Here is a 23,769-nt window from a genome sequence, read left to right as displayed (position 1 = left end):
TACATTCAAAACCTGTTTACTACCTGTGACATGATCACTTCCATGCTTCTTTACATTCAAACCCTATTCAGTACCTGTATGAATGATCACTTTCATGCTTCCTTACATTCAAGACCTGTTCCCTACCTGTGACATGATCACTTGCATGCTTGTTTACGTTCAAACCCTATTCAGTACCTGTATAAATGATCACTTACATGCCTCTTTACATTCAAAACCTATTCAGTGCCTGTTACATGAATGATCACTTCCTTGTTTCTGCAGCGCACAAATCAGTCGGGAACAAACATACATACTACAGCATTGTGATGGTCAGTTGTATGTATGGTCAGTCTCAGTCCCCGCCCATTTGGCTTGTCTTAAATGTGTAGAAATACTGGTTTGGTGAGCAGAACACTGGACCCAACCTGTCACTTTATTTCATGTGACTGAAAGCAAAAGCCTACTGCCTGGTTTTCATTCATTAGAATAGAACATGGAGAAGTTATTGAATAAATAAAATGTTTTACATTTGAATTATTCAAAATCTATTTTTATTGAATAGATTTAACTTTAATTGTCCTGTTGGGCTATTGAATATATTAATTTATTATAGTAAAAATGATTGGAATACGTGTTTAATTGAATTGATTTCATTTCAAGTCTCCAATTGGGGTTCCAAAAAGTGACTACAGACCTAGCTCAGGATTTCCATCCTGTTACACAAGGAAACCAATAACGGATTCATTTGTGGTTAGTCAAATAATTAGAAGAAACACATGTGAATCAGTCTCGGGGAAATCCCAGACCTAGGGCAACATTGTTCACATTGTGGGAGGCAACCCGTGTGCCTAGGGAGACTAGAGTATTATTAATTTAGAAGTTAATCATTTCCTTTTCCCCCGTCACCTCACAAATTGGAACTTGACCATATAACTGGGCAATAGTCCAGGTGTGATAAAAGTATGTCTTGTAAGACTTGTTAAGTTGATTGTGATGTCAAGAAAGCAGAGCAGTGCGTTATCACAGATAGACCTCTCACCGAGGTAAAGACAGTTTCAGGTTGGATATTCGACAGATATTCGCCTGTAGTTTTCCTTACGTCCACCAACAGCAGTTAGGGACCTTCAACATACTGACAAATCTAATTTTTCACATTTCAATAGTTCTTTAACCATTCCTCCTAAAACGTTCCAAACGGGTCGTAGCTAACCCGATGGCATAGACACACATTGCACACACTTTTTGTTGTTGTTGATTCACATCTCACACTATTTTAAATGATTTATTTACATTTTTGAATTTCAATAGCTCATTGGTCATGTGACCTACTGACTTCAAACAAGGTTCCGAATGTCCACTGTCCACCCTTCTATATTTTACATGAATTTTTCCAAATGTAAAATTTCAACAGCTCCTTTGTCATGTGACCTACTGACTTCATACATGGTTCAGAATGTCCACTCAGTGGGCCTACACATTGCACAACCTTTCGTTTGACCATTTTCATCAAACATGTTTTTACATTTATTTTTCACAATTTAAAATGTCAACAGCTCCTTGGTCATGTGACCTACTGACTTCAAACAAGGTGTGGAATGACCACTGTCTACCCTTCTATATTGCACACTTGTTTGGGTACTGTAAAATCACATGGTGTAACGTACATTTTTCAGAGTTTTACATTTCAATAGCTCCTTGTGACACACCTAAGAAGCGTGCAGTGGATATACACCCATATTGCATAAACTCTAGTCATGTATCTTCTACATAGTTAGTTGTACATTAATATTATTTTGACAATTAGGGGGTTCAGTCCAGTGTTGTGTTTACCCTTTTCTTTAATATGTATCTATAATAACTGGTAGTTCTAAGGACTTATTTTCCCTGTTTTTAAAAATATTTTTCCACAGTATTTAACATAGGTACACAATAGGATAGAGACAGATAGTATCTCCTTTCGTCGTTAATATCAACCATAAGGGAAAGGGGCAAAGTACGAGAGTCATGTTTGGTTTCCCAGGAGGTCTACCCCGGGGGATGGTAATTGAGGGGAGGTACGTGAGGCGGGGACGTTGGCTCCCTCTGCTGGTAATACGGGAGCTGGGCACCCCGACACGGACAGCTCTAAATGGAGGTAATTCGAGGAAAGTGCCAACCAGCCGTGGAGGCCAAATGAAAGGAGCACGGTGGCACACCGCGAGAGGGGAAACGGGGAGAGACCGACACCAAGCCACAGTAGAGAAGTAGGACTGAGCCAAACTTAAGTGATTTTCTTTGTAAAGTTGTTTTTGCGGACTAAATTGTCCAAAGTAGGGATGGAGAGTGAGCTAGTAAGGTAGGCTGCATTGGGTTTGCTGGTCAATACATATGCTGAACATGTAACCAAACAAGGTTCAGAATGTCCACTTAGTGGGCCTACACATTGCATACCCTTGTTTGAAGACCTACTGACTTCAAACAAGGTTCAGAATGTCCACTGTACACCCTTTTAGTTTGTTCATTTTAATCTCACACGATTTTACATGAACTTTTCTGAATTTTAAATTTTAATAGCTCCTTTGTCATGTGACCTAATGACTTCAAACAAGGTTCAGAATGTCCACTGACTACCCTTATATATATTGTGGATTATCACTGGACATTCTGAATGAACCTGGTTTGAAGTCAGTAGGTCACATGACCAAGGAGCTATTGAAGTTTTACATTTGGAAAAATTCATGAAAATTGACAAACTATGCAATGTGATCCACAATATGGCATAGGATGTGAAGCCATAACGCATACATTGTTTCAGCAGCAGACGATGATCTATAATGTAAAAAGCTGCACTGAAGTCTAACAAAACAGTGAATCTGCTGTATCTTAATCGCCAGCTTGTGATACAATTTTTTTGTATCTCAAGTTTACCTTTCCGTCAGGCAACACCTGTAGAATATTTTGGGTGTGCGTGAACTCGTGCTTTTCCTTAGATTATTATCTGCTGGTGTTTCCCTACCGTACATCTTCTATCAATCACACGTCATAGATTGCATCACGTAGGCAGGTAATAGAAGAGAGAAGCCCAACTCAACAGAAATCTGTCTCCCTCCAGCAGGTGTTTTTATTGTTGTTCCGTTTGCCCATCAAGCAAGGTTTTTTTATGGAGGTCAATGCGTGTCATATTCGATCAATAAAAAATGTATGGCTTATTTGCCAAGTGAGGTTTATTTTATCAAATAGAAGTTTCGTAATGCTTAAATTGTTACAATTGTACGGATAGAAGTAGGACAAGTGACATCCCGGCAATTTTGAGAGAAAAAAACACTTTGTATGTGGGTTGTCTCGAGATGGCTGCATATTCATGAAATGAGGCTCGCATCATAGTCTCTCTCTATTGAACACAGGCGGATGACGTCAACAACCCTCGTTGAATATTTAAAAAAGATTACAATAATGAGATGTATCCACCAATCCAAAGAAAGGATAGGCGGCAGCTAGACAGCCTGCTGTTGTGCGGTTAGGGTGAGATTTATTTTGTCAGTATATCCATAATCTGTGGTAGCAGTACTTTTCCGGTAATCTCAGGTAAAGGTTGACATGTAAACAGCAGAAATGTTAACATGAAGTTGATTGACTTGAATTATTGTAGAAATAAGGGCAACTCTAAGTGATGTATTTTAGAAAGGGTTTGGAAAACAGTTTTTGTCCTTAACGTTATCTAGAATTGATAACGGCGAAGACAAGATAATAGTGGTAGATTTGAAGAAAGCAGACAAACTACTGTCTTGAAAATGTATCAATTTTTATTCCTGTAAATAAGTACTGTACACAACAAATAACAGACAAACCAGCCTTTTTAATACTTCAAATGTAAACAAATAATATTCAACACAAGAAAATAACTACCATGGTACTGCAGGACACTTTTTCTTCCAAATAGTTTTTTCTTTTTGTCACGGAACAAAACTAAATGCATTGTAGTTTCAGGCGTATCTTCTGAAATCTGGGGCTATTCCAATGTAAATCCTGTACGGTGTAGATTACATAGAAAACTTCAATAAAGTGCTAGGTGTCCACATCCCTCCCCATCATGACCAATGAGCAGATAGGGTTCTTTGTATGATCAGCAATTCTGTCCGAATGAACGTAGTACTCATCGTAACGTAACCAAAACAGTGGCATTTTTTTGGTCTGGTCCCTCTCAATTCGACCGGTGTTCGACTGTTGCCTTTTATCGTGTTTGTTTGGCCCTAAATTTGCATGTTAATATGGCAGACTGCTGGTGTAACTATGGCAGATGTGTTGTGCATCAGTAAATACAATACCAGGAGTTAGAGAAGAGGGGGGGTGTACAATTGGGGTTGTGGTCAGTAATAATAACGCACAATAGACACGCACAAAAAGGACCTTGGCAACAGCCCAGAAAGTACAATGATGGTTGGATTGTTTGTCAGCACCATGTGAGACCCAGCCTCCATGTGCAGCCACGTGTTCAATGCATTCTAGCCGTTCCATCCTTCACTTTCAGCACGTGTCCTTTACTTCTCAAGCGGAAAACTCCAAAGATGGCGGCTGAACTACAGGAAGTCAGCTGTTCAAGGAAAAAGACAAGTGAAAGTGTACAAATAAGCCGCCCCGCCCCCGACTCAACCTCGACACAACGTTGACTCAATGTTTTGGCACTGGTGACTGTTTACTGAACGACACATATCCAGATAGATCTTCAATATAGAATATATATATTCATCATCATCATCATCGTCTGCTCTCCTGTCACTGTTACTTCACAATACATAAATAAATGAAAAAAAAATGGTATACCCAGTCACATTTCTGTCGTGGTCACGTTAGTAATACCGTGTTTTCTACCACAGAATCTTGAAGCCTGCCGGGGGAAAACCCCAGTAGGTTATCCAACAGCAACAGCCCATCTCTTTAGTCCATTATACCTGTCTTAAGAGGGTTCATGCTTTGGCACACATGCCGTACAGGTCCTATCTACACTACGTGGTCCATTAAAAAGCATGACATTTAGGTCCATCCTCACACTTCAGAAAACCTGTCACAAATGTCAAAAGGATGATTGTTAGCTAATAAGCGACCTTTGTCGTTATTAGATTGCACATTCACGTACAGAAGTTGACCCTTCATTACCTATGGCAAAGTACAGTACATTTAAAGCAGTAATCTGACAATAAGGTCTCTCTGAAATCCCTTCAGGGTTCTAGAGAATCTCCGGTCTTGGTGCTTTGTCATTCCAGAACATTCCATGGCCTCTCTTTTGGAGTGTTAACATTATCTCCAACATATTGGCAGGCACTGTGCTGGATGTCATGACGACAACAACAACACATTAATATATATATATATATTGTTGTATTTAAAAAACTCCATTAGGTTCCATTTTTTAAGATGCAAAACTGAATTGATCAATATACTGTATTTAAAATGTCTTTCATTTGGGATTGGACTATCGTTGAAATTAATTCTTATTCATCCAGTTCATTAAAAAAAATGGTAACAAAGAGCGGGAGATAAAATACACCCTGAATCCAAATGACTGTCGGTTGGCAATGAGCGAGTTGATTGGAACTACTTCTTCATACATTGTCGAGCGTGTCGCTGATCCTGCTTGAGTGAGCACACAGGAAACGGTGTACTCTTCATGCTCTGCCTGGGGTACAACTTAGAAATATATTCAAGTCTTTCAGTCTTTTCAATCTAGCTAGCGAGGGGCACAAGGCTGTTCCTCGTAGAACACTTCATGGGATTTTATCATCTTTATTTCTTTGCATTGATTTGCATTGACTTTCAGTGTTGAACTTCTGCCGCTCGTTCTCGCGTCACCCTACAAAAGAACGCTAACGCTGGGCAGTCCACTGAGAAAGAATAAAAGAAATTAAAAAACGCTACAATAAAGTAGAAAACCCTCCTCTCCGGAATGACCCATCTACAGGGGCCTTGGCAGTTCATCTAGGAGAGGAACAGAAACAGGGTTCGTCCAAAATGGCACCCTATACACTACACGGGGCACTATATTGACCGGGGCACTGGTCGAAAGTAGCACACTTATGTAGGGAACAGAGTTCCATTTCAGGTGCAGCCTTGGATTCACACGCAGCTCTCCCTGGCCTTCTCGTCTGTGAGAAAAGACTTGAGCTGAGTAATGTCCACTGCCACCGCGTCTCTCTTGTGCATCGAAATGTCTTTTAAGTGGTCCTCGTCACTTTGGTCCTTGGCGAAATTGACAAATACCTGAAGTTAAGAGAACACACACACAGACTAGATTAATCAGTGTGCTATGCAAGCAACGTTTGTTTAATTTGCATTTTGGTTTAAGTGTTATTATTTTTATTGTTCTATTTGTACTGGCAAACAAAACACTCATTTCATATAAACCTATACAAGACCCACTCGAAAAACAACATTTCAATAAAAATAAAAAAAGTAAGAAGAATTGCTATGATAATCAAAATGGCCGACAACATTTTCAACCAGCCCAGCTCTTACTTGGTCTAGTGTTGTCTGGGAAACGGAGTAGTCCTCAATGTGCAGCCACTCCTTGTTCTTGGCCAGGATGCTAAAGATGCGTGCCAGGGAGGTTTTGGAGGAGGACAGCTGATACTGCAGCATGTTCCTGTGCTTCTCCTTCAGAGTGCTGCCTGGAAGCTCCTTCTCAATGAACTCCATCACCGGCCTCAGGTCCGGGTCAGGTCCTGCCACCCGGAGGATGATGGTGTAGCCATCCCCAAATCTGAATGAAGAAACGCATAGGGATGATTAGCATTAGCTCAATGTTGATCCAAAATGGCCACCGTGCTTCTTCACCAACGTAGGTGTTCACTACTGTACAGTAGGTAACTCCCATCTCTCCCTGTTCTTACCTGTTCTTTAAGTGCTGTACGCTGCCCAGGCAGCGGAACCTCCCATTGACCATGATGGCCATCCGTGTACACAGGGCCTCACACTCCTCCATACTGTGCGAGGTGAGAACCACCGATCGTCCCTCCTTGACGATACTGAGAATGCAGTTCCACAGAGCCCGTCTGGCCTTGGGGTCCATACCAGTGGTGGGCTCGTCCTGTCAGTCACAGAGAAGAACAACACCAGAGCCTGGTCAGACTAGGCCCAGGAACAAGTTGGTGTAGGAAACAACACCCTCTAGCGCCTAGTCTATTGTTGACATCCTCAATGGAGAGACTGGTTTGACCATGATGTGATCAGGAAAAACTCTGGGTCCTAAATACTGTAATAGGTATTGAACATGAATGAAAGGTTGATCCTGTTCACACACATCGATATACTGTAATGTAGCATGACTGAATAACATAACGTTTGGGTATATGAACAAATGATTAGTTCGATAAACGGCTCATAAAGTAGGCCTACTCACCAGGAAGACCACTGGTGGACCACCGATCAGTGCCATGGCCGTGGAGAGTTTCCTCATGTTCCCTCCACTGTAGCTCCCTGCTGCCTTGTCCACATACTTGATCAGGCCTAGTTTACGGATGCCCCACTCTGCCACCTGGACCAGAGAGAGGTGCCAAAGACATGATTAGACAAACAAGATCACATGCTATAGCCCACCTGGGCTGGGGTCAATTCCATCGCACTTCAGTCAATTCAGGAAGTAAACCGAAACAACCTGTCCTTAAAACAACAACCCGTCCTTAAAACAATGACCTGCCCTTAAAAATGGACCAACAAAAAGGCAGAGACAAGGTCTCCAAATAAGGAGCATGACATAGTTACCTGTCCTTTAACAGGGCACAAAATGTCACGGTTGTAAGAATGTTTTTTTTTTTGTCTGTCAAGAGGATAACACACGGACACACACTCACCTCACACACTTCCTTCTCGGGAACCCCCCTCAGGATGGCGTAGAACTCCAGGTGCTCCCTGCCAGTCAGCAGGTCGTTGATAGCATCAAACTGAGGGCAGTAGCCCATGTTCTGGTGCACCTCGTTGATCTCCGTCAACACACTGACAGACCACACAGAGAACGCACGCTGTCAGTCACAACAGCACACACCTCAAAACAATTTGAGACCCCGTTCACAGTACATATTTCAAGGCTATCGCGATATACAGCAGTTATGGAATCTTCAGTGTGAACGAGTTCTTAGAGGCTGTAATCAATCATGCATTTAACCTTTAAGATATACTGTATAAATCCCGGAATAACAATTTGTTCAGCTTGTTTAATGATATTTACTATCCCTCTCACCTCTTTCCCGCCAGGTAAGCTTCACCACTCGTGACTATGGAATCTCCAGTCAGCATCTTGAAGGTGCTCGTCTTTCCTGCTCCGTTGACTCCAAGAAGACCAAAACACTGGAGAGAGAGAGAGGAGAGAAGAGTTTCACTGGACTGAACCATCAACAGGATATGAAAGGGGAGAATCTATGGGTAGGGCCAGAAACTTCTCCTGACCATCTGACCTGACCGGTAAAGCTGGTCTATTGTAGACTAATGATCAGGTGAGACATGTGGCCAAAACTCCCGTCCCTATCTATGCTGTACAGTGGTAGCAGAGCCAGCTCACCTCTCCTGGAGGAATTCCGACACAAAGACGATCCACTGCTGGTTTCTGTTTTCTATTGTACACCTTGGTCAGCTGCTTGAGTTCCAGAATGTCAGACTGTCCCCCTCCTCCCAGAATCCTTTGCCTCTCTCTGGCCACGTCTTCATCCTCTTCACCAATAGGTTTCTGGTCGGTGCTCATAGATCTGAAACAATCAATTAGATCAAGGAGAATATTTACAGCAGGTCATTATGAACACAAAATGTTTTACTGACTTGACTATTTTGATATGTATTCATTTTTAAATAGAAAGTGGATAAAGGACACAACAAAAGAGTCTAATCTGATGAATCTGTCCAATGAAATGTCAGGCCACGCCTACCTGGCCTTGATACAGAAGCGGTATTGGATGAGCACGGTGATAGTGAAGAAGACCACACCCTGCACAGCCATGGCAAACAGGTTCTTGCCCACCATGTCCCACGCCAGAGGGGAACGGAACCGGTTCTCACCTAGAACCAATGCAAGGAACAGATGATTGTCAAGAAATAGAAGCACAGCACTGACAAATTTACAAAAAAAACAATTTTAAACATTAAATCACAAACTTCATTCATTGACATGACTTTTTTTTGTCCTAAAGTAATAACGAGCTATGTCCTATGACCTGAGCCTGCTTACCAAACCTCTCCAGAGCGTCGGCCATGGCCTGGTTCTTCACCATGTCGATGAGGCCTCGACCCAGACAGAAGTGAGGGAAGATCAGGAACACATTCTTCAGGATGTCGTTGATCCCTCCGATCTCCTGTTGTCACATAGTAGAACAACACAATCAATCAGTCAAACTATTTACATTTATTTATAAAGTCCCAATTGAATTCAATTCACTTTAAAATGTTGTAATTAAATAAGGGCTGAATTGTAACAGGATGTCACACTGATAGAAAGCATTTCTACAGGGATCTTTCATTTCTGCAGTATTGGTCCACCTAATGACTTTCACAAGTTCTATGAAGTCTCATTAAGCCCTATTAAGTCATTATGAAGTCTAACGAAGCCCAACGAAGCCCTACGAAGTCGTGTTGTACGCACGTTGCTGCCGAAGAGCTCGAGGACAAAGGTGGAGACGCTGCCGTTGATGCCGATGAGGATGTTGACGGAGGTGAGCACCACGTAGGCCGTGCTGGGGATCTTAAAGAAGAAGGACGCCGGGTACATCAGGGGCGTGATGGACCACCTAGGGACAGACATCAAAAAGGAAGTTAGAACATGTGCGTGTACAATTCCCAATCTTGTGTGCGACATATTGTGTGCGTCAAAGGCAGTGTGTGTGTGCACGTTGTGGCGTACAGCAGGTCAGACACCAGGAGGAGACTCGTCGAGGCCTGGTGACAGATGGAGTATACGTCACGAGGCGATGGCTCTATCTGCTGGACGTGCCAGGTCTCGGCGGGCTCCCCGGGCCAGTACTAATTGGGGCTGATTGGGAAGTTGGTGAGTAATCAAGGGCTGATTGCTCAAAAGTTGTACAAGTCCCATAAAGCTGCCAGGACGGCAGCGCACCGGGAGAGTGGGGGAAGGATTCCCGCATGGTTGGGGGTGGTTGCAGAGGTAACAGGAGTGGGGTCTTTTTTTTTAACCCCACAGGATACAGCCAGACCCGGAGCCCAGAAGACGGTATCCCGGAGAGGGTCTCATGGGCGAGACCTATTCTTTTATTTAAATAAATAAACACCTTTGAAACTGAGCTAATCCTACTCTGTCCGTGTCTGATCTGTGTAAACGTTTAGACCCAAAACCCCCTGGTCTGCCACAACGTGTTTTCTCTCTCTGTGTGTGTGTGTGTGTGTGTGTGTGTGTGTGTGTGTGTGTCCTCACCCATAGAACAGCAGCAGCAGGGCCAGTACAGGCAGGTTGGTGGAGGAGACGTAGGCGTCTTGTTGGAAACAGATGAAGATGATAATGACCAGAGTAGCAGGGACGATGTAGTTACACTGGAACATACAGGAAGAGGCCAGGACATTCAGGACTTTCTCATACAGTCACGTACCATTTCAAGGTGAAGAACCGGCTGCGTACAGTCCAGATACAGAGCTATTCCAATGAGTTGACTTAAAACAACAGAAAATGTTGTGTTTGTGACATTTCCATGGTGTCTCAAGGCATTTGTATTTTTGTAAAATTCTAATATACAGTTAGTGAAAGTCTACATGTCACTTGTACGGTCTTCACATTATGCTGCCTTCAAATGACATCTAAAAAGGTGTGTGTGTTCACTGGTCACTGTAAGACTAATATATATGGTATACTGTATATCCACACTGACCTCTCTACACTCTTAGAAAAAAAGGTTCTCCGGCTGTCCCCATAGGAGAAGCCTTTTTGGTTCCAGGTAGAACCCTTTTTAGTTCTAGATCAGTGGAGGATGCTGAGGGGAAGACGGCTCATAATAATGTCTGGAATGGAGTGAATGGAATGGGATCAACCACATGGAAACAACGTGTTTGATACCATTCCATTTACTCCCTTCCAGCCATTATTATGAGCCGTCCTCCACACAGCAGACTCCACTATTCTAGGTAGAAACATTTTCGGTTCCATGTACAACCCTCTGTGGAAAGGGTTCTACATGGAACCCAAAAAAGGTTCTACATGGAACCAAAAAAGGTTCTTCAAATGGTTTTCCTATGGGGACAGCCGAAGAACCCTTAAAGGTTCTAAAAACCTTTAAGGTGCAGGATGAGATGAGAAGCCTTACCATGTCCCAGATGAAGTTGGACAGCCAATAGAGGAAGGGCTGCACTCCACTGATGAACTGCATGTGTTTGGCCTTGTTGACTCTCTCCTGAATGAGGAAGACTACAAAGCTGGCCGGGACGAAAGACATGGCAAAGATCACGCAGATGGACACCAGCACGTCCACAGAGGTGGTCATCCTGGAAGGGAGCACACAGAGGGAAAAAAGATGCTTCTGAGTCATACATAGAACAAGTTAGAAAGCATTATGCCTGGATGCTTGAAGTAAAGTGTTGCCATGCTTCTTTTTTTTAATAAGAAATCAATAGTAGGTTGGTACTTATATTTGTCCTATTTCATACACATGTCCTATTTCATACGAATGTACAAGTATGTATTAGATGAATGTGTGATTTGAATTTTTTTTGTGTATCCCAACTCCCTCTGATTCACCCCCCATTGAGCAATTGGCATTACGTGCCTTGCTCAACAGATGTTTCACCTTGTCGGCTCGGGGATTCGAACCAGCGACCATTCAATTACTATAAGGAGGTGCATTGTAATACTGTATATTTCTTCCAATCCATGTCATTGATAGATGAGAATTATTTCATGAAAGAATTTGAGTTGTCGGCTAGGTACTTACAGTGCGACCTGGGACAGTTGCTCCTTGGTGAGGTTGAGTGGGTGGTTGAAGGCCTGGATGCCATACTTGCTGGGGTCCTGGCCCGCGGGCAGGCTGGCACGCAGGATTCCGTTGTTCATCACGTTCAGGAAAGAACCGATGCTGTGCCACCCCTTGTTGTTGAACCAGATCTGGATGGGGTCAAAGGTTTACAGGACAGAGGTTAGGAGGGAGGAGCTATTAAAACAGAGGAAGAATGAAGTGTGTTTGTAAGGTCTTAAATGCGAAAACTGACTAAGCACACACCTAAAGGCCTCAACTTCCGGTTCTTGGTAAAATTACGGAAGTGATGATGAGTGACTTTAGATTCTAGAACAAAAGGTCTTTGGTCTGAATATAATCAACACCGTTCAAGTTCCCTGAAAAACAATGTGAGCTTTTCCCCTTTGTTCCCCAAGTCTCATTTCCTAGTCATGGCATTTCCGTTGGTCTGAACCTACTTATTAAGGTCAAAGTGCTGTCGTAGATATTTTAAAACCCTTTCTGCTGTGCAAGCATGGAAATCTACTGTGTTGGGTCTGAAACAATGTTCCTACAGTACAAGGGGCACGACGCTCAATTTGTGATTAAATTAATCCCTGTGGAATCAAAATTGTGCAACAAAAGTGGAATGAGGTGAAAAGTGTATTGTGACATTTACTGTCCCAAACGCACATTTATTTATACGAGTGTGGAAAATGTGCACCAAAGCAGTAAACTAACCTTGACGTTGTTCTTAGTGTCCAGTCCCTGGATAAAACTGGATAGGCTGGCGAGGAAACGGTCAGCAGCAGTCCCCTATACAGAGAAAGACCACAAACCCCAGTTTAGCACGCAAGCTAAACCCTAACAACATTAAATGCCAACATTTAAACAAAGAGCAAGCATTGGTAATCATTGAAATATAATTGTTAGAAGGGACAAAGCCCCGCAGACCATGATCATTTGAGTGGAACACTCATGAGTACACTCAATATGGCCTCCGGTCCCTGCATAACAGAACATGGATTTCCATTCTAGTCATTCTATTTCTATGTTGTTAATGCTGTACAGTACATTACAGTGGCATTGTTCCAGGGTAAGTATATGGGATATTAAGTATGTAAATGGTAAGGCTTACTCTTTCCAGGTGGAAGCGTCGTCTGATCTCAGAGATGGCCTGATCAATATCATCACCTGGTGGGAGGAGCTGAGTGTTCCTAGCGCCCAATGAGAATCCGCCATATCTGCATAAAAAATATTAATTAGCATATTATTGAATAACGTGGTACAGAACGTTCTCAGACCACTACTGATACCTATGGTGCGTTCTAAAGACCTACAGTGTATTTAGCATTGAGAGATTGACACCTGCCAGTTTACCTGAATTCATTGACCGAGATTTTGTTCTTCAAACTGTGAAAAGACAACATGTACAGAATTAAAATAAATGTTCCACCTTCTTTCATTTATATAAAATGGAGCATAACAAATTATTAACATTTTAAATTAAATAAAACAATAAATTATACCTTTTCCCGATAATCTGAGCATAGGTTTTGACCAGGTAATCTGAGATATTTCTGCCAGTCAGATTTTGCAGGGTACCTTGGTCACTGATTTTCACCTGAAGAGAAAGAAAGAACAAAGTTAAACTTTTGTGGATACTACATTATCTGCATTTCTCTCTGTGTGTGTGTGTGTGTGTGTGTGTGTGTGTGTGTATTGTGTGTGTGTACCTGTGGAGGAGGAAGACCACCAGCTCCCGCTGGGCATTCAGGTAGCATCTTCTTGCGTCCTTCACAGCTGCACTCACAGAGAGGAGAGGGGTTTTCCATACTCCAGTTGCCATTCATAAAGATGTCCCTCACACTCTCCGGTACCTCAGGAACAACCCACTCATCATCCAACGTGTTGCAAGGAGCATGGCTGTTAAGCGAGAGAGCCCGAGATAGATAGACAGAGCGAGGGAGTTATAATCATTCTTCAAAGCAGCTAAGTACTTAACCATCAACTCTTTTACAACCAGTGAATATCTGATCCTGTAGTTTAAGCCTCATTCTATTTGGTTAGTACGGGGGGAGTCAGACTTACGGTGAGTTACAGCGTGAACCAAAGCCATCGTAGTTTGTCAGGGCACCCAACAGCTTGTTCGTGTCTGCATCCTCAGGGGCGTCGTTGCTGTGAGGAGATAATATCGTACCATCGTCAAGGAAACGGCACTACTTCTTACAACCCAATGGGTGACCGACCTTCATTGTAAATGTTTATATAACATCTTGTGTAACAACCACAGTATTCTACTCACATTCATGCTTCTCAAAAAGCTACATTTACTTCATGAAAGGTTCGAGGTTAGTGTCGTAATCATTCCTCTATGTAGGAAACACTATACAGAACATGGACCTTTGATTTCCAGGCTTTCTGGCCCCGGTTCAAGTAACTGAGTGAACACGAGAAGCATCTACAAATTCAAAGACGTATGAATATGAATAAAACATTTGTCTGCCACTAATATCGCCCCGAGGAGTTATATCGTTGGTCGTACCTGATGAAGGTGAACTGTTCTTCATACATGCCAGGCTCCAGCTCCAGGCTGGGGTACTTTCCAAACGGAGGGACGATGAGACTGAAGACGAGGGCGATGCACACAAACACAGCAGGAAGCACGATCTGAAACCAACACAGGACAAGGCTCCGTTTACAACCGGAACAAATATTTGAAGTTGAAGATTAAGATCTACTTCCCCGCCAAACGAAGAGGTTCCAAGGTCAACATGGCAATTACCCACAATGCCAGTAAAAATTAGGCGTAAACTTACACAGTACAATAGATGCAGAAAGGTACAAATGTACCTGCTGCGCCATCGCTAGATCATGTAACGATGATGAATTACAATGTAACACTTAACAACTTTGATCAACTTTGATTTTTATTTGTAATGCCCTAAAGAAATAATTCTGGAGTCCAGTTTACCTGAGCGAAGAAGCCTTTCCTGGACCTCCGGGCATACAGGAAGCGTTTCCATATCAACGCCACAAACTGCTGTCTAATCAGACGCCAGCCTTTGACCTGGTACGAGCCTTTACCATCCGAGCCTCCCAGCCAGTCCGTCTCACGAGATTCTGGGGCAGGAAGAGGAGAAACAGAATGAGCCTCACGTGTTCGAGGGTTTCCACTACTTACCACAGTCACAGTCAAAATATGGTAAAAAAAATGCTATTTCGTAAAAAAATGTTTTTTTTCATTTAAGTTTAGGGTTAGGCATAAGACTTGTTTGTGTGATTAGGATTAGGTTTAAAGTCACATTCTAAGAAGATAAATTGTAGAAATAGTCAGGGTTTATGACTTTGTGGCTGTGGTAACTAGTGACGACAGTGTTCAAGGGCAAAATGCACAAATATGATGCTTTAAAATGAGATGAGATCCTTCTTGCGAGTTAACAGTCGTAACGAAAGAGTGCATCATTCCAGTGGAACGTGAGAGAAGAGAAGTGATGGTTCATGGGTAAAAAAATGGTACCTGGGTCACCTTCTGAGTCGTTGAAGTCGAAAGCGTCGTCCTCGTTGAAGGGTTTCAGACAGCTCTGGTGGTCTCCGAATGCATGTCTGCGGTGCCTACGAGCCGGGATGGTGCCATCTGAATGAAAGACGACATAGAGGAGGTTGAGTCACGGGATAATAATGAGCAATGGAACATGAATAAATTAAGTATATGCTATAAAGGGGTGTCAATGGGGTAGTATGATAATGTCTCACCAGAGTTGGGAAGTTCAGCAACATCCACTCCACTGTCTTCTGCTACTTTCAGGAAAATCTACAAAAAAAAATGGAATACATTTTTAAGAATAAAAGAACCAAAGTCAACATACATTCATCAAAATAATCAACTGCCACAATAACTCACTTATAAGAATATAAATATCTGAAAAAAAGAATCAAATCCAACTGCTTGGTTTATTTGTCGTACCTCTTCCAGAGTGGTGTCTGAGATGCCGTAGCTGGAGATGCCGAGGTCAGAGAGGCGGTCGTCGATCTCGTGGAAGAGCTCCACGAAGGCTCCACCTTTGGCCGCCTTGTAGGGCAGAACGTAGGTGAGTTCATGGCCCAGGTCCTCAACCAGCCTGGCAGCGGGGACGTGCTTGAAGATCACATTGGAGATCATGGTTACGTCTACGGGGGAGAGGAGGATAAGGATCAAAAGGATTATCGTCAGCATCATTATCGTCACCATCCTTATCTTGTTCTTCAAAAAGTTAGTCCCAAAGGGTTTAATTCACCCCTCTTATAGGGACGAAGGGGTGCTCACAAGGCATTTGTCTGTCTTACCAATAGTGGTGGCTTCACTCTCAGGTTCACTACCCAGTCCAGCGTCAGAGCTGCTCTCGGAAACACTGTCCTCCTGCAGAGAGAAGAGCAACGCACGTTCGTCTAACAGACTAAATCTTTTTAGCAAAAGGCCCAAAAGGTGCATTTATATATTGGTCTGGCACCGGGCGATTAACTTGGTTATTATGTGAATAAAAGATCAGAGCACAGTCTAGCTGTGAGTAGATGTCCATTTCTGCCATTTCTCACAACTGTGATGTCTTTCAATCTACCTTTAAAAGTGAGCACCGCAAGTTTATGTGTGTCGGGAGGTGTCGGGATCTGGGGGGTTTTCATCCCTTCATCCCGGATGCATTTCAATCTACCTTTAGGACTGTGAGGGCCTGGGGTTGCGGCTGAGGGAGGCCCACCTTCTTGCTGTAGGAGACAGAGCTGCTGCTGGAGGAGTTCCGACAGGAGCTGAGGGTCAGGTCGAAGTCTCTCTTCACCAGGGTCAGGTAGTAGCCCGTCCCCAGCTGGGTCTTCAGGAACAGGGAGGAGCCCACGCAGCACAGCTTGCCGTGGGAGATGATGGCGATGCGGTCGCCCAAGATGTCCGCCTCGTCCATGTGGTGAGTTGAGAGGATGATGGTGCGGCCTGAGGGGGAGCGAGAGCGAGAGGCGGTGAGGGAGAGAGGGGGAGAGAGAGAGGGGGGAGCGAGAGCGAGAGGTGGTGAGGGAGAGAGGGGGAGGGAGAGAGGGGGAGCGAGAGCAAGAGGCGGTGAGGGAGAGAGGGGGGAGGGAGAGAGAAAGAGAGAGAGGGAGGGTGTTAGAACCAAGAGGAGGACATTAGATTGGATATAAAGCTAGCCGTTAGCCTATTTACACAATCATTTGCCTGGTTTCCATTATGCAAACAATTTCAGAGCAATTGTTTGCACAATAACAGTCGCACTCCTCCAGCACAGGAGAAATAGTAAAAATTATATGTAGAGTTCGTTACCGGCACGATACTTCAGAAGCAGGTCCCAAATTCCCCGGCGTGCGTAGGGGTCGACTCCAGCAGTGGGTTCATCCAGGATCACAACCTTTGACCCTCCAACGAATGCCAACGCCACTGACAGTTTCCTCTGCATGCCCCCTGAGACAAAAACAAACGCCAAGGTCAACTCGAGAAATCATTAAGGGTCCAAATGTAAATTATTCTCAGCAATACTACTATTTTTAACAACAGCTGATATAGTCGTTATATCGACAGGAAGGAGAGCCATTTACCGGACAGCGTGTTGCTACGACACTGGCGTTTGTGAGGCAGGCCGATGTCGTTGACGATCTGCTCCATCTCAGCCTTCACCTTCTCCTCAGACAGACCCTTCAGACGGGCATAGAACCAGATGTGCTCCTCCACCGTCAGCCTGGGACAGAGGAGGAGGAGGAGGAAACGGAGGAAGAAAGAAACAGATACAGCCAGTCATAAACAAACAGCTACAATCGTATTATGCGAATTAACTTGAAAACTTGAGTTAGAACTACAAGTCATTTTGTTTTACTTGAACTAGTAAAGTACTAAAACGGGCAACCCCTGTGAGTATGTATTACAGTCATAGTACAGTAGTGATGACTTACATGCTGAAGAGAACGTTGTGCTGAGGGCAGACGCCCAGGTTCTGTCGGATGGCGCTGAGCTCCGAGCGGATGTCCTTGCCCAGGATGTAGGCGGTGCCAGAGGTGGGCGGGAACAGACCCGTCAGGATGGACCTATCAGAGCCAGGGAGAACGCACAACCATACCTGTCAATTAACACAGTTTAGTTTCACACATTTCCAATGTACTCATATTGCATCGGACTGCTGTATTTTCAACGTGTCAAAATGTTTTCATTGTGTCTGTCCCGACGCTAATAACGATCGAAACAAAAGATTGCCCTTACAATCAAATTCAATTAAGTTGCTTAACATTTCTAGATTGATAAAAGGTGTATAAACCCAATAAACTGTCCTGCTACAGCTATGTGATGGGAGGTATCGGCATCAAAGCATATGATTGGTCTAGTTATTTAAGGGATCGAGGGGATTGGATGCGGGTTTTAAAGAAACGCCCCTCGAGATTAAGGTCTTTGATCCTAGGCCTTACATGGTGGTGGTCTTGCCGGCTCCGTTGTGCCCCAGGAAAGAGGTGATCTGCCCCTCGTAGAAACCCAGGGTCAACCCGTCTACAGCCAACTTGTTGCCATGGCTATACACCTTCACTAGGTTCTTGATGTAAACACCAGGCTCGATGTGAGACGGCTCCTCTTCGATGCACACAGCTGAGGGCGAAACAAGGCTAAATTTGCATCTGAAATATCTCAAATCAAAATCACCCAATAATTATTATTATTATATATATTTTTTAAGTGTTAAATCCATCAATAGAGCGGGAAGCCTTTTTCTTTTTTAAATCTACCTTCCGCGTTTCCTTCCTTTCTTTCTTGTATGTTCTTCCCTTGTTTCTCTCCACACCAGTAGGATTTGGTGAAGGGAAAGTACCAGGGTCTGGGGATCCCATACTGGCCTAAAGGGGAATACCAGGCATCATACATGATGAGTACAAATACACACTCCTTTAGGTACAATATAATAGGACGTTTCATAATATGACATTTATTGTCTAATACCGTTGGTAGACATAAGAAAATGTGTGTAGCTATGCTTGGGAACACACTCAAAAACAATACAGGTTCATCAAATGACATGACTTCCTCTGGCTGCTGCTCACCAGGGAAGACAGCCTCGATGTACCAGGTCATGACCCCGTAGAGGAAGGAGTCAAACAGCATGAGACAGATGGAGGTGGTGAGGGAGTAGCTGTCCTCCTCCAAGGGGCTGGACAACAGGTTGGACCACTGGATACCCACTCCCTGCTCCTCAAACAGGGCAAAGTACTCACAGCCGAACCCAAACGCCACCGGGGACAACAGGCTCTGGAGAAAGACGGGAGAATAGAATACAAGTTTTAAAAAAAGAGGACTATGTTCATGACAAAGAACAAACAAAAAAGTGAAAAAAAATAGATTTGAACAGTCTTCAGGTCTCGGGCAAGGTAGCTCGTCATCACGTGAGAGCGTTTCACAAACCCACCTCCATCACAATCCCCATTACAACATTACCACGACAACAAAAGAGTGTATTAGCGATCTGAACTCACCACAATGACTTTAGCCCCGAAGCCCACGTAGTCCTGCCAGGCCACACAGAGGACGTAAGGCAGGTAAAGTGTGAAGTAGATGATTCCCCCACAGGCCGCCGCCAGGTTGGCACGGGAGAAGATGGTACTGATGAGGAAGCACTGCATGATGGTTACCACAGCAAAGGAAGCCAGGAACAGGAAGACCACGCAAGGGTCGCTGTAGGGAAGCAGGTTCCCCATCTGATTGGACGGGAGGAGACGGATGAGATTATGAAACGGGGTGAATTGGGTGTGTACGTGATTGCGTAAGGATTCTGTGCGTTCTGTGTGTGTGTGTGTCTGCTTCCACACACACCTTGAGAATGACCACCAGCAGTGAGGCGGAGATGAGCAGGGGGATGAGGCTGCTGATGAACCAGCTGAGCCACAGGATGCCGTTGTCCAATCCCATGATCCTCATGGTCTCTTTGAGCCGCGCCTCCTTCTCATAGACCACGCCCTTGATGATGAGGGCCACAGAGTACATCCAGGCCAGGGTCATGAAGAGAGGCATGGAGCGACTCATCACCCGCAGGAACCTGGAGAGGAGGGAGCACGGAGGAATCAGGAAATCATGAAAATGATTAAAGATACACCGTACTTTTGCAGGCAGTGTTAACAACTAATCGGAGCTTGTTGCCTCTGCTCTGCCGTCCTATGCTCTGCTGTGCTCTGCTGTCTTATCCTGTGCTCTGCTCTGCTATGCTGTGAAATGCTCTGCTGTGCTCTGCTGTCTTATCCTGTGCTCTGCTCTGCTCTGCCGTCCTATGCTCTGCTGTGCTCTGCTGTCTTATCCTGTGCTCTGCTCTGCTATGCTGTGAAATGCTCTGCTGTGCTACGGCATGTTTTTATATTGTGTTATACACCTATACACTATAATATTTCATCCTGGCGAAACAAAACAGTGTCTCTCCAAGTCTCCACAGCGCTACTTACATGTCGTCCACGTAGCAGGGGTAAGGCATCTGTTGGATGTAAACTCCAGTTTTCTCTTGACTGCCCGTCACCGCCCTGATGATGCCCTGTTCAATAACGTCCTGCAGGTAGGAGAAACCGCCCCAGATGTAGCGCAGGTCCTCAAAGGGGTCCGCCCGGGGACCAGGGTCCCAGTAACTACAGAGAGACCAGGGTAGAAAGTTAGGAAGACATGTTCATTTATTCTATATTCAGGATTGGCGTCTAATACATTATTACAACATACTGGACTCTTGGTAACCGGTGGCCCCACGGGCCAAATACAACCTGTGAGCCAATTTGATTTGGCCAGCCAGAGTTGTCGTAGGAATATTTTTGTTACGTCATGTATCTTACCCGTCCTTGATCTTGTTGGTACGCTCCACGTTGTCGATGTCCATGCGGATCTTGTAGTTGACGTTACCCGGCAGATCAGAACTGTTGCTACGGGCGATGTCCGGAAACACTATCCCAGCCCAGAACTTCTGGTTGTCTAGGAGACCCATGGATTTGTTGACCAGTCTTTCCTCATTGGCCACTGGCTCTAGTTTATCCAGGTTCACACACTGCGGAGGGATACAAGAAGGGTTGTCAGGCTAATAACTACTCGCTTGACTTCAAATGACTTGTACAAATAAATTACCATTTTGAATTGGTTTCTCATTTTGACAAATGCACACTGAAACACTTATTTAAATGGCCATTGGCAAGGTAGAAATGTGTTAAAGTGATACGCTGCACTAATACCGCAAAACGCATAAGCCAGCATGACTGTTGAAGGTCTTGGCCTCCAGCTTTTCAAGACTCCCATACTTTGAAAGGACCAGCGTCACCCAGCCAAGGCCTATTTGGACCCCCAAAACTATTTTCAGCCAGTATGTGTCAACTAGAATTATCTGGAATGGAAAATCATTAGCTTGTCTAATTGCGTTTAACCCTGGCATGGGCAACAACAGTTACCCTTTCATTGAAGCCAATAAAATCGATCAGCATTTAGCTACAGAAAGCAGGGTTACGCAAGACACTGGCAAACTGGCCCAAAGTCTAAACTGTGTTAAATCGATTTGATGTACAAAGGCATGGTAACTGTGATGTTCCCAGGGAACCTGAAGGCTTAGAATGACCGAGCGATCTATTGGGAGCTCAGCGTTAACAGAAACCAACCAGGTGCTTATTTATCATCTCATGTCCCTTTACCTTGAACTGAGCCGACAGAATTAGATGGGAGTGTAGACTATAGAACGTTGGCCAATTCCACCTACGGTACGCAATTGTCTTATTCGTGTCATCCAAGTGTACAGCGGTCTTTGAGAAGGGCTCAACACACGCACCTCCATAAAGCGGGAGATGGTCTTGATAGCGTCGTCGGTCTCGCCGAACACCTCTCTCCAGGTGTAGGCCGAGCCGGCGGGGCGTTTGTCCTCCACAGCCTTGGTCAGGAAGCGGGACACGTCCTCCACCTTCCACTCTGTGCCAGCCAGACGGTCGTTGAAGAAGCGGGCACTGGCGTTGTTCTGAAGCAGCGTCTAAACAGGAAGGAGGTAACAGGTAGATATAGATTCCGATAGAGATGCCGTATTGGTTGCCTATAATTATTTGTGTAGTGTGGAGCTCTCTCATAAGCATTTCCAACAGTTACATTTTTTAAGACTAATAATATATATATATATATAATATATATATATATGGAAATACAAAAGAGAATAAGACAAAGACAATGTATGGTCTAAACTGTACATTTCGACCGTTTGTTTTTTGTTCCCTTCATATCCTTCATCCATCCTATCCATTAGCCTGTATCTATTATCAGAGGTCTCCTATCAATACCACTCCCACCACAAAGTACTATGTAACGATAAGTCAATTTCAAGCCGTTGTGGTTAATGGCCACACTAGCTGGAAGCCACTAAAAATACCGCAAGATGAATTGCTATGGAGAAAACGCCTCTGGGAGTTCATTTTTGTCATATATTTTTCATATATTTTTTGACCACTGTGAGGCACTATGGGACCGGTGATATACATTGCTGGCAGGACCATGGCTATTCTAATAGCATGAGGAGGAGCCATGTTAGGTAGCTACCTCGGTAAGAAACGGAAAGATCCTGTCTCCTACAGTTACCTTAAATGAACATGAATCGAATCATGTAATATCGTCGTTGCTTGTCCCTTCCAACTGCATGTCTGATTCTCAAAAACGATAAACCCACTGTGTGTACACCAAAAACACTGTCCCCTCTTTTCTAACCCGTTGCAAATTTTGGGGGGGGAAAGTTCTGAAACTGTAGTAAAAGTGCAGTAACTGCAGTTGCTGTGGTATTTTGGACACAGCCATTGTAGAATATACTGCACTCTAACTGCAGTTACACTGCAAAATGACTGCAGTTTATTTTGGACGTAGTATTTGCAGCATACTGCAGTTATACGGCACACTACTGACTGTAATATTTAGTTACGATGATGGAAATCTTGTCAATTAATAATAATAAACCACACAGCAAATGATGTATTGCTTGGACTGTCTGAGCGTTCTTTCACTTCAAAGTGCTTGAACTTCAAATATCCCCCCCCCCCTTCATAGCTCTGACTTTGCTGGTAGCTACTTTATTGATGTACTTACTATGACTGTGATATGTGGTCGTCCCACCTAGCCATCTCAAGATCAACGCACTAACTAAGTCGCTCTGGGTAAATCTAAAAGATCCTTGCTTTCTTTTAAGCTAATAGGAACCATGATCACATTAGCAGACTCAAACCCTTTCAACACTAAACCTATACGCGGAACCTTATTTTCAGTTTTATGTGCTCTTCTACAGAGCCCGATGCTGTTGGTATCATGACAACAGATCGACTGTAGCTACTGTATACTGTAGGTACAACTGTAAATACTATGAGATCAGATGAGAGTAGAAACTCACCCGAACCAGGTTCATCTCCTCACTGCTCTCCATGAAGGTCCAGATTTTAGGCCTCATCTCCTCCCACATCCCACCCAGGTCCCTCAGGATACCCAGCTCCTGGAACGTCTTGTTCATCTGGGTGAGGGGTGGGGAGAAAGAGAGAGAGAGAGAGATAGGAGAGAAAGAGGGTGAGAGAGAGAGAGAGAGAGAGAGAGAGAGAGAGAGAGAATGGAGGGAGATGGTTATAATGGCTGTCTGGCCTCAATGCCGAGTTGGTAGAGAAACATTTATGTGTAGGTTCCTTTTCACGCAGGCTTCTTTGTGTTCCTTCAGTTAGAGTCTCTCACCTCGTGTATGATCCTCTGTGTGGCGGGAGTGTCGGGGGTGTACAGGATCTTTCCCATGAGGAGAGGCTTCAGGGCCCTCCAGATCATCCTGGAGACGGGGCTGGCTTCCAGACTCCTCATCATGCTGTTACAGTACGGAGCTGAGGGGCGGAGGACAGACGGACACAGGTTAGTATCACACCACCT

General features: G+C 44.1%; 1 protein-coding gene across 4 annotated transcripts in view; it reads right to left on the bottom strand.

Moving 5' to 3' along the window:
- Positions 1-3,746: 3,746 nt before the first annotated feature.
- LOC112261350 (phospholipid-transporting ATPase ABCA1-like) overlaps positions 3,747-23,769 on the bottom strand; it is a 40,984-nt gene continuing 20,961 nt past the window's right edge. Inside the window, exons 10-48 of one of the 4 annotated variants that reach the window (XM_042329715.1) lie at positions 23,584-23,723; positions 23,255-23,371; positions 21,668-21,862; positions 20,694-20,902; positions 20,319-20,495; positions 19,699-19,921; positions 19,362-19,583; positions 18,933-19,137; positions 18,621-18,728; positions 18,309-18,483; positions 17,802-17,933; positions 17,451-17,590; positions 17,179-17,316; positions 16,562-16,833; positions 16,197-16,269; positions 15,838-16,040; positions 15,627-15,684; positions 15,391-15,507; positions 14,845-14,993; positions 14,416-14,540; positions 13,962-14,048; positions 13,607-13,796; positions 13,400-13,494; positions 13,251-13,283; positions 13,009-13,114; positions 12,612-12,686; positions 11,871-12,040; positions 11,247-11,424; positions 10,367-10,482; positions 9,581-9,725; positions 9,170-9,293; positions 8,871-9,000; positions 8,510-8,693; positions 8,192-8,298; positions 7,806-7,947; positions 7,355-7,489; positions 6,846-7,042; positions 6,472-6,715; positions 3,747-6,216 (exon numbers count right to left, since the gene is read on the bottom strand). In XM_042329715.1, coding sequence (XP_042185649.1) covers positions 6,073-6,216; positions 6,472-6,715; positions 6,846-7,042; positions 7,355-7,489; positions 7,806-7,947; positions 8,192-8,298; positions 8,510-8,693; positions 8,871-9,000; positions 9,170-9,293; positions 9,581-9,725; positions 10,367-10,482; positions 11,247-11,424; positions 11,871-12,040; positions 12,612-12,686; positions 13,009-13,114; positions 13,251-13,283; positions 13,400-13,494; positions 13,607-13,796; positions 13,962-14,048; positions 14,416-14,540; positions 14,845-14,993; positions 15,391-15,507; positions 15,627-15,684; positions 15,838-16,040; positions 16,197-16,269; positions 16,562-16,833; positions 17,179-17,316; positions 17,451-17,590; positions 17,802-17,933; positions 18,309-18,483; positions 18,621-18,728; positions 18,933-19,137; positions 19,362-19,583; positions 19,699-19,921; positions 20,319-20,495; positions 20,694-20,902; positions 21,668-21,862; positions 23,255-23,371; positions 23,584-23,723 — 5,780 coding nt within the window. In that variant the 3' untranslated portion in view covers positions 3,747-6,072. The remainder of the gene's footprint in view (positions 6,217-6,471; positions 6,716-6,845; positions 7,043-7,354; positions 7,490-7,805; positions 7,948-8,191; positions 8,299-8,509; positions 8,694-8,870; positions 9,001-9,169; positions 9,294-9,580; positions 9,726-10,366; positions 10,483-11,246; positions 11,425-11,870; positions 12,041-12,611; positions 12,687-13,008; positions 13,115-13,250; positions 13,284-13,399; positions 13,495-13,606; positions 13,797-13,961; positions 14,049-14,415; positions 14,541-14,844; positions 14,994-15,390; positions 15,508-15,626; positions 15,685-15,837; positions 16,041-16,196; positions 16,270-16,561; positions 16,834-17,178; positions 17,317-17,450; positions 17,591-17,801; positions 17,934-18,308; positions 18,484-18,620; positions 18,729-18,932; positions 19,138-19,361; positions 19,584-19,698; positions 19,922-20,318; positions 20,496-20,693; positions 20,903-21,667; positions 21,863-23,254; positions 23,372-23,583; positions 23,724-23,769) is intronic. The other 3 variants (XM_042329716.1, XM_042329717.1, XM_042329718.1) reach the window with 3 other exon arrangements.

The sequence above is a fragment of the Oncorhynchus tshawytscha genome, linkage group LG11 (genome assembly GCF_018296145.1).
Source record: "Oncorhynchus tshawytscha isolate Ot180627B linkage group LG11, Otsh_v2.0, whole genome shotgun sequence".
NCBI classification, from domain to species: domain Eukaryota; kingdom Metazoa; phylum Chordata; class Actinopteri; order Salmoniformes; family Salmonidae; genus Oncorhynchus; species Oncorhynchus tshawytscha.
The sequence above is the reverse complement of the archived record's forward strand: the minus strand, read 5'-3'. Positions and strand labels throughout refer to the sequence as shown.